The sequence below is a fragment of the Embiotoca jacksoni genome, unplaced genomic scaffold, assembly GCF_022577435.1.
Source record: "Embiotoca jacksoni isolate LCO1_2020_lvr unplaced genomic scaffold, fEmbJac1.0.p SCAF_31, whole genome shotgun sequence".
NCBI classification, from domain to species: domain Eukaryota; kingdom Metazoa; phylum Chordata; class Actinopteri; family Embiotocidae; genus Embiotoca; species Embiotoca jacksoni.
In genome coordinates, this window is record NW_027185383.1 from 2,450,043 (window position 1) to 2,463,272 (window position 13,230).

A 13,230-nucleotide genomic window follows, 5' to 3' on the forward strand; every position below is an offset into this window, starting at 1 on the left:
TGAGGTTAGGGTTTTGCCTGAACAGATGTAGTTTGTCCCAACTCATTAAAGGAATATCATTAGCTTTACAGGTATTTGGCCACAAATCAAAGTGTTTGAAAAACTGTAGTCAGATGCTTGCATTATTAAAAGGTATTACTTCATCCCCTGGCATCTATGACTGTCTGTACAAAATGTCATGTTACTCATGTTAACAGATGTTGACGTATTTCAATCTGGACCAAAGTGAACCCGCTGACAATACCAATCCCCAGAACCTTGTAGTGGCTAGTTTGTTTGGAAAAAATCTGTAGCATAAGTACATTTTCATCATTCACCTCCATTAAACTGTTTATTACTTTACTTATATTTTCAATGATGAAATATCATGTCAGGAGAGGAGTATTTTATTCCTAGTTCCTTAATTGACTTCATTACAGTCTACTCACACAAGTTTATTAAACAAAAACAGAACAACTCCATTATACTTGAAAGGTAGCCTCATACAAACATAATTAGACCTTCAATTTTGTAAGAAGTTCTCTCAGACACCTTTTGACCTACAGCCGAAGTGAAATATACACCAATTATATTGTTAGAGGCCTTACTTGATATTTGTCTGTTGCTGTACAGCAACTTCAATAAGTTGGTGTTTTCTATGGAAGTTGCTGTACATCATAATGTGGATTACATTTAACTCAGGTAGTGAAAAGGGCAAGTACCAACTGTGCAGAGTGGCCACCTGTCCTGGAAAACGTCTTTCTCTTCCTCTGCGTTGACTAGCTTGTGCTAAAAATCTGTTTGAGAATACAAGGTGCCATCAAAAACTTCCAAGGCTGTGCCTGTAACAACCAAAAACCGTACCTGATTTAAATTCAGCTGTCATCATCTTCAGCGTAGTCTCCTTGTGACACTGCTCCCAGCGCTCCTGCCACACTTAAAAAAATACCCTGGTAGTCCCGTTCTTGAAGCCATCCGACACCATGTGCGATTCATGGTGGATCCACCACTTCACCGCTACCCGTCAGCCAGAACTCGCATGTTTCCAATGCGTTGTCATGTTAGAGAACCCAGTTGCCATTGCTGCGCAGTTCAGGACAGTTGTGCCAAATGTTTTCCATCAGAACATCACAGAAGAACTTACAGAAGAAGTTAAAGAAGAAGAAGAAAAAATTAAAAGTCTGACTCCGCGAATGTCAAAGAAAACCAACTTCATTGCGCACCTGGCCTGACGGGCCTTCTTTGGTTTTGGACAGTGACGTTCTGCACAATAGAACACTCAAACCACCTCGCCCGGCTCATTGCTTCATTGCTCTAAACTTTCTGAAGCATTTCAAGGATCTCCGTTGGCAATTTCCTGATTTTGACACGAAATTGAATGTGAGGAGGGTGCACATACCAGCAGTCACAAAAACATGTCTAATACAGGTGCTGATGTTGATAAATTAACTCGAAATAATACTTACTTATGAAGGTTATTGCCTCCCCCTACTCCATGCACATTCTTTTGCTGTGCTCCATTTGAACTGAGCAGGAACATTCCCTAAACTTTTTGATCGCACCTCGTAAAGTACAATTTTAACTGGTGTCAAAGGTCCTTAAAGTGGTTCTTTTTTGTGTTTATATGTCATCTGAGGCCCATTTTTATGCCATAATCTAGTTTTACGATCTTAATATATCACTATGAGAAAACATTAGTAGACAGGGGCCCAGTAGCTCTTTTTCACCCCATCATCCTGTACCAGGTTACTCTGGCCATGGGTAGCACCAGATAATGTTTGCTGTGGAGTCAGGGCAGGTGTTCCATTTGTAGTCTCTCTCTTTACTGAGGGAAACGTTTTGAATTTACTAAAGTGGCTGAATCATCCACAGCCAAAACCTTTTCTTTTTTTTTCAAGCTGCTTCACCTCCTGAGCCCCTTTTGTCAAGCTCATTTCTGTATGAGCAGTGCCACTCTTTTTGCTAGGATTTGGCCGTAAATAGGACTGCAAATAACATAATTACCAGTCAATCCATCAATCATTTAGTAGAAAGAAGATTGATTTAAAATGATACAAAACAGAGCAAATCTTCAAGTCTTCACATTTACGATGCTGAAACCAGAGAACGTTTGGCAGTTTTGGTTTATAAAATGGCCATGAGGCCTTTCATCATTCTATATGTCAGGGCTTTATTTTTGTCAACCTAGGCCCAGCGTGTGGCCAACTTCTTTGGTAATTTGCTGAACCCAATGCAAGCATATCTGTGGCGCAGCGGTAAAGTAGGAGGAACAGATAATTAAAAGGTGTGTCACAGGTGACGTAAATCATGGCCAATCAAATTAACTCCTCTCAACCCCTTTAAGACAGAGGTACACGCCGAACTGGATGAGCAGCCTCAACAGTCTCAGCTATTATCATCGAGGGTTTTGGCAAGGCCGGCATATCACGGGATATATTAAAAATGTGGATAATTAAAGTCAAAACTTTATTTGCTATTTAATCATTAATTAAATGTCAAAGTGAACAAAGAACACTCAAATATACTGATATCAGGCTATTCAATTCAAGAGTAGACAAAAGTCTATTACTTTTTTTTTGTTTGCTTGTTTCTCTTAGTCTTTTATATGATGAACTGAATCAGAAGGTTGCATTTATAAAAAAATAATTTTGTTATATAAATAATACACGTAAGATGTCCATTAAACCTGTCATTTTGGGAAGGTCTGTTCGTGTGCGCTCTTGGTCCTCAGTGTTAATGTTGCACAATGGGACCAAATCATACAATCTATGCGCGGAAGTCGATTGTTTCGGCCACTTCAGGAACATCCCTCACAAGACCTAACAGACACATCAGGTCTCAGGGTGAGTTTGATGTAAATTCTTACTGCCATTCCTCCTGGGATTGCCCAATAGGCTCCCAACTCTTGCCTTGTGTTGTCACGTTACTAGAGTGAACCAGTGCGATGGAGCCAGTTAGTTTCTCAGCTGATTTCCTTTTCCTGATGAAGTTTTTTCCGTTGTGATTCTTTTATTTTTTTTTGCTTCAAACATCTTATTGTGGATGGTAAGCTTATGTTTTCAACCTAGTTTTCTTTTTCTTTTCACCTTTTCTTTAGTGTGCAGCGTGCTGTGTATGATGGATGTCCCGGGGCATTTTTGAGTCCCTGTAGGCTGCCGTACGTGTGGCAGTCGGAGTATGCACATGTGTGTTTATGTGTGTAACCATGAATGGTGGCTATATTTGGCCATGTTTTTCTCTCCTGGAGTGCTTTTAGTAAAATGTCTGGAGTTTTTTTATTATTATTATTTTTATTCAGTGAGTCAGTGATGGAATAAGATGAAGGAAGACATGCTGCAGATTTATTGTATTGACTCACATACCAGTCTAATCATGACAACTTATAGGATTGAAAACTAGAGGACTTTTCTGATTCTTGATAATTTCTAGTAAAAAAAACCTAATATTTCATCGGGTGTGAGCATTTGCTGCTTCTCTCTGTTATTATATTTATGTATGAGTCTTTGAGTCTTGTACTATTGGTTTGAAGTAAGAAGCAATTTCAAGATGTCACTTTGCCCTGGGAAGACAGATGTTTTTAACTTTTTTTTAGACATTTTGTAGAACACTTAACCTTTGTAATCAGTTACTGAATGGTTGTAGTTGAAGCCCTAACCTTTGAATAACACCTCCTGCTGTCTCTCAGCAGCCATCATGTAGTATAGATAGTTCATGTCTTTGAAAACATTGCACGTTTTGATCACAGGTGACACATTTACAGGGATGGAGCAAAAACCAGCGGAACGTGGAAAAATATTGCCCAAAAATGCACAAAATGAGCAGTTCAGATACGGTTTCACTCAATCAGAGGTATTTTCTGTCACTTTCTTCCAAGTCCAGGCGGAGTGTTCTTTTCCCAGTTTGGCTTTCATACAGCAGTAGTCAATGGGCAGTCTAAACGTTTCCCTAACAGTTAATCTCTCAACACAAAAGGGCACTTTGTTATGGCAGCTGCTTTGCTGCAAAATGCAAATCTCTTACTACATGTTTTCTAAAATCTTTCGCAGCATTTTTTTTCTCACTGATTTCTCCAAAGTTTTATTTACACCTCGTTTCTTTATTGAACTCTCGGAGCGCAAGCGCTTGATGTCGTATTTACATTTTTTGACCTCGAAAGCAGGTCTGACTGTGGAACCTGTTTTAAAAGTAACTACAAAAAGTGTTGCCTCCCCCCCCCCCACCCCTTCACTCCCCTCCTTCCCCACTCCTCTCCTCTCCTCCCCTCCCTCCCTCCACCCCTCTCTGCCTGTCACATGTTCCTTTCACAGCATAGAAAAGTTTCTGGATTAGGGCAGAATTAACACAAAGCGGCGACGCCACTCCAGCTACACTTGCAAAACAACGTAGGAGAAAAGAGGGAAGGAGACGGAGAGAGAGAGAGCGCGACGCGACGGGTAGAAGACACTCGAGCGATCCTCGGCCACCTCAGAAAACTTCCAAACTCTGATAGCGAGAGGCAGACGAGTCCATCCCGGTGAGAGAGAGAGCGAGAGAGAGAGGCAGAGAGACGGCAGCAGAGAGGCAGAGGATCTGTGCCGACAAGGTCCTGAAGGATGGAAGAGAAGCAGTTCGCCGGGATCCTGGTAAGTTCGACTTTTGTTCAGTGAACACATACGCGCACACTTTTAAAAATAATAATACATGGATGCAACCACATCTCAGCTGTATCGCACTGGTGGGATGCAGCTTCTGGACCACCAGTTGAGTCACACTCTGCCTCCCCTTTTCCCTAATTTGAGGCCAGGTTGTTTAATTTCACTCACAGGACTCCCAACAGACTTTTATTTTCCTGTTTTATATGAAAAATTGGAAGATTATTCTCACAAATTTCGGATTTACTTTACTTTCTATGATCTATGAATAATATGCGTGCAGTTTCCTTTCTGAGCGATCAGCCTGTTGCTGTTTGAGTGCACACGACAGAGCTGTCAACCCCTGCTGTTCACCATGGCAATGCTAACAACGCAGCATCAACTAAACACCGTCCCAAAACACCCCAACGTTTGCCTTCACCTGCCAGTCACAGAGGTTTCCCTGTCATCACGCAGCTCTGCCTTCACCACGCCGTAATCTGATCTCTGCAAGAGCTGCAATCAATAAACATGTTTTCAATGCTTTCTGGCTTCTGATACGAGATGAGGACCAGGAGGTAAATGTGTTAGTGTCAGGCCTGTGCTGTTGGTGAAGCTTTAAATAGAGGTCTGGACGTCATTGGCAGTCAGGTCACTTCTCCCTCTCTCTCTCTCTCTCTCTCTCTCTCTCTCTCTCTCTCCCTCTCTCCCTCTCTCTCTCTATCTCTCTCTCTCTGTTCAGTCCAAGTCCTCCGGTCCGTCTTGAGACGTTGATAAACACAAACTCTGACCTGCGACTCTCTTCTGACATTCTGGCTCATTTGAAGCCTCGCTTTCTTCCCGCAATGACATTTTTTTCTCTCTCTGCCATGTCCTTTCAAGATGTATATCCATGTGAAAATGCAGCGTCTGAACTTGAGAGCGGGACGTTATCAGCCTCGCCTGCTCCCTCTCACAGCATTTGAAGGTGGTTGGAGGATGAAGATTTGATTATTGCTCTCGCAACTTTCTTTAGTGTGTTTTTTGTTGTCAAGTTTTTATCTCAGTTTACCAATCAGTCATTTGAATGGCTAAACACTGCTGGATAGCTGGGAGTGAGGATGTAGCTTGTGCTGAGATTCATTAGAAATGAAATGATTAACATAAGATGGATGTGTGCCTCGATCTTAGTGGTACTCTTTGGTCAACATAAAGTTTAGACCTGTTTTACTGCCCTTCACAGACTCGCAGATGTTTCTAAGGAAAGTATAGACGAGGTTTTCCCTTCCATTATAACACAAGTGTTTTTTCACAGCGCCTAAACCGAATGAACACAAAAAAACTATTCTGAGTGTGCAGCGGGCGATAGAGAGAGGCAGTGTGTGTGATGGTGAGGATGATCGTCGGACACCGCAGCAGAGTAGGAAGTTATCAGTGCAGTGTGTGCAGTTTAGACTGTTTGCCAGTGAATAAATGCGGCGACTCATCAGGATTAAAGTAAAGCCCTGCGTCCAGGTTCCCACCTGATGAAGGAGGTTAACTCCAAAGTTGGCGGGTGGATTAGTCATGAAGGCGGACCAGCTCAGAAAAAAAGAGAACGGAGAAATGTCTGGCTGCTGAGTTTAGCTTAGTAATGTAGTCAAACTCTTGTAAAGTTAGTGGCTGGCTGAGACAGCAGCCCCACCTCCCTCTACCTGCAGCGGAGGGATGAGGATAAACGACAAGAGGAATAAAGTCCGTGTTCTTCTTTCCGTCTAAACTTAAACACAGTATTTTATATCAGTAATATTATTAATTTTGTGGACATTTTTAGATTTCTTTCCAGTGAGATATTATTGAGTTTATAAGGACTTTGTTGTTGGAAACATTCCTGGTACTGCTGTAGAAACAACATTTTGTCATATTTAGAATATAAATCTGGCTTTAAATGTTCTTTTTCTTTCAAAATTTTGATTTAAGAGAGTCAAATTCTTTAGTAATGACGGAGAATCGATTCGAGTATTGATAAAGGACTGGACTGAAAGAGTAGGAAATAAAAATGGGATTTTAACCATACCTGCCCCTACAGCTGGCTGCTGGATACAGACTGATGATGGGAGGATGAGACAATCAAAGTTATAATCCATTTACTATGAGACTTGTTTTACCAATGTTTTGTGATTATTCGAATGGTTCACAGTACATATTTAAAATAGTACTGTCAGGATAATTGTCCAAAATGATGTGAAAATGTTTTTACCCACCCAGCCATGACAGCACCTAAACCCCCCAGAATCTGAGGGAAAACCCTGAAAGTGTCACTATATCTGTTTTGGCTGCGATGACTCCTCAGAGCCGCCAGGGGCTTGTAGGCTGATAATGAGTGAATGAATTAACTTAAAAAATTGAGGATTTGTGGCGTGTTCTTGTGTGAATTCGTGACATGTTTTTGCATCTGAAAGCAACTAAACTTTAAAAGAAAATATCTTTAGGAAATATATGGCAGATTTTAGTTCAGGTAAATTCTTTGATAAAAAATATGCCAAGCTGTCAATTTTAGATTGCATATAATTGACTTAAATGTGAGAAAGCTGCGTAAAAAGGTGTAATCCCTACAAACTGTGTCAAGCAAGAAAACAAGCTGTGCTGTCGACGTAAGGCAGAAAATCGTCTGTTTTGAAATGACAAAAAGTTGTCTTTTTTTTCTGAGCCCCAGATTTTGACTTTCATACGATTCAGTTCATTCATGAAGGTAAACAAGACACAGAGAGCTGCGGGTAGATCGTACAACAGCTTCAGCAGAACGGACAACTTCTGCTCCACTCGCCTCGGGATTGGTCACTTCTCATGGCTGGGGCCGTTGTCTTCAGCAGTTGTGGACAGTGATGTCAGTTGGTGCTGAGAGACATCAACAACAGAAGAAAGAAAGTGTGTGTGTGTGTGTGTGTGTGTGAGAGAGAGAGAATTACGGCCTGAATCTTGCTCTCCCATCACCAACTGTCACTTAAATTTTTATTCCTCTCCTCCCTCCCCTCGAGCTCTTTTGTCTGCCTTTTTATATATATATATATATATATATATATATATATATATATATATATATATATATACCTTCCTTTTTTCCTGTCTTTTCATATCCATAGAAAACGTTTTTTGAATTCATCAACTTGATTTATGTGCTATTATTTTACTTTTAGTCCACTCATTTTTACCTCTATCTGGGGAGTGAAAATGGCTTTTATCTCTTGTTTTTCCTCGATATAGCACTACTTTTTTGGAAGTTGCCGCCCTCTTTTACAGTCTGGTTGAAGTTATTTACACCGGCCCAGGTGGTTGGTGGATGGACCAGTCACCGTAAATCTCAGGTCACACAAGGCGCTCGCTTCCTGCTACCGCTTGGCACGGTTGATAGCCTTCTGCCGGGACTCTTTTCTGTCCAAACTTAATTCCCCTGCTCGTTCACAGCAGTCAAAAGGAACCCCATCCCCTCAATCTTCCTCCGTTGTCTTTGACCGCCCTGGAAGCCACTGCTTCCAGCGAGCGGATGAGCAGATGGTGCCCTGGCACAAGCTTTAAGCTGGACGGATTGCTGTCTCTTTGATTTGACTCCTTAGTTACGTCTTTTACTCTGGTAGTCCTTAAAACGTCTGCTGTTTAGATGTATGTATAGAGATGTGAGAGTGGGAGGAGAAGGAGGAGGAGTTGGACGGAGGTTTTACGTATTTGTCTGCTGAGCGCTGCATTCATGCGTCTGGCTGTGCAGACCACAGCTGCCCCTCCATCACCATCAAGGCCAAACGGAGGAAGAGGTCACCTCAGACTGGCTGCTGATCAAAGTTGAACATTGGCAAGCCTTTTAATGTCAGCCTGCTACTTTTCATCCACGCTTTGTAAGATCTTTGGAGTTGGGAATGATTATTAGCAATTCTAATTGGACCCAAAGCTCAGTAGACAATGAAGTGACAACCTCTTACACAGCCCCATGAGTACACTTCAAATTAGAACTTTTTGACTCTGTATGACAGGATGCATTCCACATATACTGCGTTTTTAAAGTGTTTCTTGCAGAGCGTTCTTGGAACTCAGGGATTTTCATTAACTTTGGGCTTTTTTTTTGTTCCACTTTTGCTTCTCAGTTTTGACTGTTACTAAATATTGGTTCCTTGCTGGTCAGTTTTGTGCATAAAGTAACCAAAATACTGTATTTGAGAGTAAAACAAATCCTGATATGTCAACCATTATTCTTTAATATATCTACTATGTATGTAGTATATATATATATATATATAAACTTCTTTATGTATATACAGTATTTATTTATAAAGAAGTTTTTTTTCCCACTATCCCTTTAAATGTGGGTATTAAACACTTTTGACAAAATATGTAATGGAAGACAAGATATTTAACAGATTGTTGACCAAACTGACTAACTAAATATAAAAACATACAAATAGAACAATTTTTTATTTTTTATTTTTTACGAATCATAACCACCGTAATGTGTTGGTGCACACCTTCACTGCAGTCAATCATGTTACAGTTTTTCTGGTATTCTTCCGTGTTTACTGTTTTGTTGCCTCAGAGAAGCCTTTAAGATGATGTGATTCTTTTTGACTATTTATTAGTTTCATAATTATTTTTTCAATTTGGTGGTCTGTAAAATCGACAATAATGAAAAATGTTAGTCGCAGTCTTCTTAGTCCTCTGTGTGTTTTTGAATATCTTCCTTTGTCCAACCCACATCTGCAGTTAAATCGACGCATAAAAGGTTTGCTATGATTTCAAACAGAAAAGTAGCACATAGAAAATCTGCAAACAGAACCTTTGGCTTTGTTATTGCACAGGAATGTGGATTTATAAGGCTGTGATTACCCCACGGTCCTGTGTACCCCCTGCTTGATGAGCCTTTATGTATGTGTGTGTCAATGTGACAGAGAATGTGTTACTCAGTGTGTGTGTGTGTGTGTGTGTGTGTGTGTGTGTGAGTGAGTGAATGCGCGTACCATTTCCCAGGGGTTGTGTGGCTAATGTGTGCTGTAGGCTGTGAAGTGGAAACTAAATGGAAAGAAATAGTGGAGCCCACAGCTAGAACCTCCCCGAGGTCATGACACACACACGCACGCACACACACACACACACACACACACACACACACACACACACACACACACACACACACACACACACACACACACACACACACACACACACAACAGTGAAAGAAGTATTCAGATCCTTGACTTGAGTGAAAGTACTAATACAATGTAGTGAAAAAATTCAACTACAAGTACAAGTCCAGCATTCAAAACCTCAGTTAATTAAAAATATGAGTATTATCAGCAAAATGCACTAAACATATCAAAAGTAAAAGTACACACTATGCAGTAATTGCTTCATGTCTGTGTATTACTTTAATAGATGGTGTTTTGGATTAATATTACTGTTGTATTTATTTTATTGCTGTAGTTATTTAATTTTGTGCTGAGTTTAACTCCTTTTTATACTGTGGGTTAGTTTAATCTACAGCAGTGCATCATATTCTATAAAGGCATCATGTGTTTGTAGCATCTCTTACCTGTGAGAACCATGCACATCTAAAAAGTCAGCAAGTTTAGAAAAACGATTGTGTTTTTAGCTTTATGACAGTTTCCAGTGACTCCAGGAGGGTTTTTAAAACCTTATTTAGAAAAAGAAGTCAGTGATTTTCCCCAGCACATAAAGGAACATTCAATCCTTCAGTTTCTCTTGAAAATGTCCAATCCCCAAATGTGGCGATAAATGGGTTTAATTGCACAGGGAATGGTGTAAAATATTGTTTTCTGAAAAGTAACTAAAGTGGTTTGATAAAAGTAGAGGAGTCAAACATACAATATTTATTTTCCTCTGAAATGTAGTGGAGTGGAAGTTTATAAGTATATAAATAGCATCAAATGGAAATAAATAAATGAAGTACAAATACCTCAAAATTGTACTTAGGTAATGTACTTAGTTACATTCCACCACTGCGCACGCACACACACACTCATAATATACTAGTATACAATATGCATGTAAAAGTTACTTTTATTAAAGAAACAATGAACAAACTTGGATCACACATGAACACATCCACTCTTCATGCCCCAAACACAAAAGAAAAGAAAAGGATTCCACAGAGTCTTGTTCCATTTTACTTGAAAAGATAAAATAATAAATATACAATCTGTTTAGTGATGTACGGCTGCCAGGCTGTGACTTTTGCTTTGGGAGTGTGCGGCCCATGTTGTAGTCCTGGGGATAGTTTTGGACAAACTAGGCATGTTTGTTGGTGTTAAATCCGTCTGTCTGCCGTCATGCTCCATGTACAGGTCAGGGAAGGCTGCAGAATATATATTTTTTCATTGTTTCTGCCCTGTGGAGCTGCTCAGTAGATTGTCAGCCATGTGCAACACGTAATTTGCTTTAATATAGGTGAAACTCCTCTCTCTCTCTCTCTCTCTCTCTCTCTCTCTCTCTCTCTCTCTCTCTCTGCTTTCTGTACTTATGTAAGAAACATATTGAGTTGCCAGTCAGCCAGTTTAGTTAACAGCAGTGCTCAGCAACCGTGTTGGCTGCCTCTGGGGCGACGGCCAACAAACAGATGTGAACCGAGTGAGAGGGAGACATAGCTCTGAGGGCAGGTGGGGGTAGAAGTCAGACACGATTTTTCTGATTTCACTCCACCTCTCCCGACTGACCAGGTCAATGAGGAGGGAAGAGAGAGAAAAAAACCCCACATCCATACAGGGCAGCGCCCAGCGTCAGCTCAACGGCAGCCACAAATGCCAAACACGTCCACTGCTGGGCACTCGTGAAAAGGTAACCCACCACCAACCAACCTCCCATGTATGTTCACACACACACACACACACACACACACACACACACACACACACACACACACACACACACACACACAGCAAAGAGGGAAAAAAGGGACTCCATTGTGTTTCAGACCTTTAGATTTCATTTGGAAAAATCACTCAGGCTGAAAATTTTGCTTTCTGATTTTTCTCCTTTCTCCTTCTTTTCCTGGGTTTAATAGCTCGGCCTCCCTTCAACTCCACAAAAAAGACAAGTAAGTTAGAATGAAGGGACTTCACACTCTTCCTCTGCCGTCCTCTGAAGTCGGTGAAATTATTGACAGGGCTCTGACATTGTGTCCGCACAACGGGGCTCCTAATTCTCCCACAGTTTCTTTTAGTATTATTATCATTTTTAAAGCTTTCCAATTGAACTCTTTTCAAAGGCCTTTTCAGAATCATATTTAGGAAATTTGTTGCACTTGAACCCAACTTGCTCCCTGGCTGTGTGTGTGTGTGTGTGTGTGTGTGTGTGTGTGTGTGTGTGTGTGTGTGTGTGTGTGTGGGTGTGTGTGTGTGTGGGTGTGTGTGTGTGTGTGTGTGTGTGTGTGTGTGTGTGTGTGTGTGTGTGTGTGTGTATTGAATGGCAGCTATAAGCCTGGGACGTGGAGGGGTCTGCTTTTCTCAGGGCTGGACAGCCCTGTCCTGCCCGGTTACATCTTCCTCTCTCTGTGTCCTCCTCTCTTTCAGACCTTTTCAAACACAGGGTCTGTAACATCTCTGGGTGCATCTGTGTGATGAAATAACATCTCTTTGGCTTTCACATTATTATGGAAAATGTTGATTGTGGTCACAGATGACCGATCCAGGTGCAGCTCTGCTGGAGAACAGCTGGAAAATTATGTCCTCAACTTTTTGTTGTTGACTTATTATCCTCACAGCTTGACTGTTGACCATCTCTAGTGCTGTTTCCAGGAACACTTAATTTTGGTTTATGTTGTATGGAATGAAATCCTGCTGTCATACTATTTACACAGTCTAACAGATCCCAAGCCATGGCAGAAAGATTTTTTAAAAAATGGATGTGAATTTACCTTTTGGTTTTCCTCTTAATTAATGTTTTGCTCACATGCTGTTGAGTTTTATGTAAATTGGTAGTGATGGCTACATATGGGTCATGATTTTTAAGTTTTTAATATTCATTGACTCATAAAGTCAAATAGTTTATCATCTAATTAAAAAAAAAAAAATCTATTTCTTCTTCTTTTACTGGCGCCTGATAGTAACACAGTACCACCACCAGGAGGTGGCAATAATGTACCTAAAAAGCACCATTAAGCAGCTAAAGAAGAAGAAGAACATGAAGAGATCTCTGAATAGCAGTTGAATAATTCCCGGGGAATATTTAAGATCCATTACTAGGAATGACCATAGGCAGGAGCGATGGGTGGATCTTACTCCAGAAAAAGAAAATGAGGACACTGTGCACACCCACCTATACAGCAACCTGACCAAACCCCAGGCATGTCAATCAAACCAGGCATGCCCCCAAACATTGCATAGCTCTCTGAGGCAGAATATCTAATTAATTCTGGATTTATTTTCAGAAGAACCACCAGAACACTCATCAGAAGGAGTGAATTTAGATAATGACACCATAATGACATGTCGATAAATTGTATTGAATTTATAGTTTTTTGTCAGAGCCAGCCCCTTGTGGCGCTCAGTGGCATTGCACTTTAAGTTGCTTCAGCATTGGCTGGACCATGTCCATTTTGATATAGAGTCTACGGTATGAAAGGGACTTTTGTTTTCCAATCTAACCAGAGTTACCCATCAGCCTCTGGGGTCTGACCAGACTT

The 13,230-nt window shown here is 40.8% G+C and overlaps 1 protein-coding gene across 1 annotated transcript in view; it reads left to right on the top strand.

The window, feature by feature from the left end:
* Window positions 1–13,230, top strand: part of slc6a9 (solute carrier family 6 member 9) — a 78,224-nt gene that overhangs the window by 7,692 nt on the left and 57,302 nt on the right. The window contains exon 2 of the mRNA XM_069164438.1: window positions 4,287–4,601. Within this exon, the coding sequence (XP_069020539.1) occupies window positions 4,572–4,601 (30 nt within the window). The 5' untranslated portion in view covers window positions 4,287–4,571. The remainder of the gene's footprint in view (window positions 1–4,286; window positions 4,602–13,230) is intronic.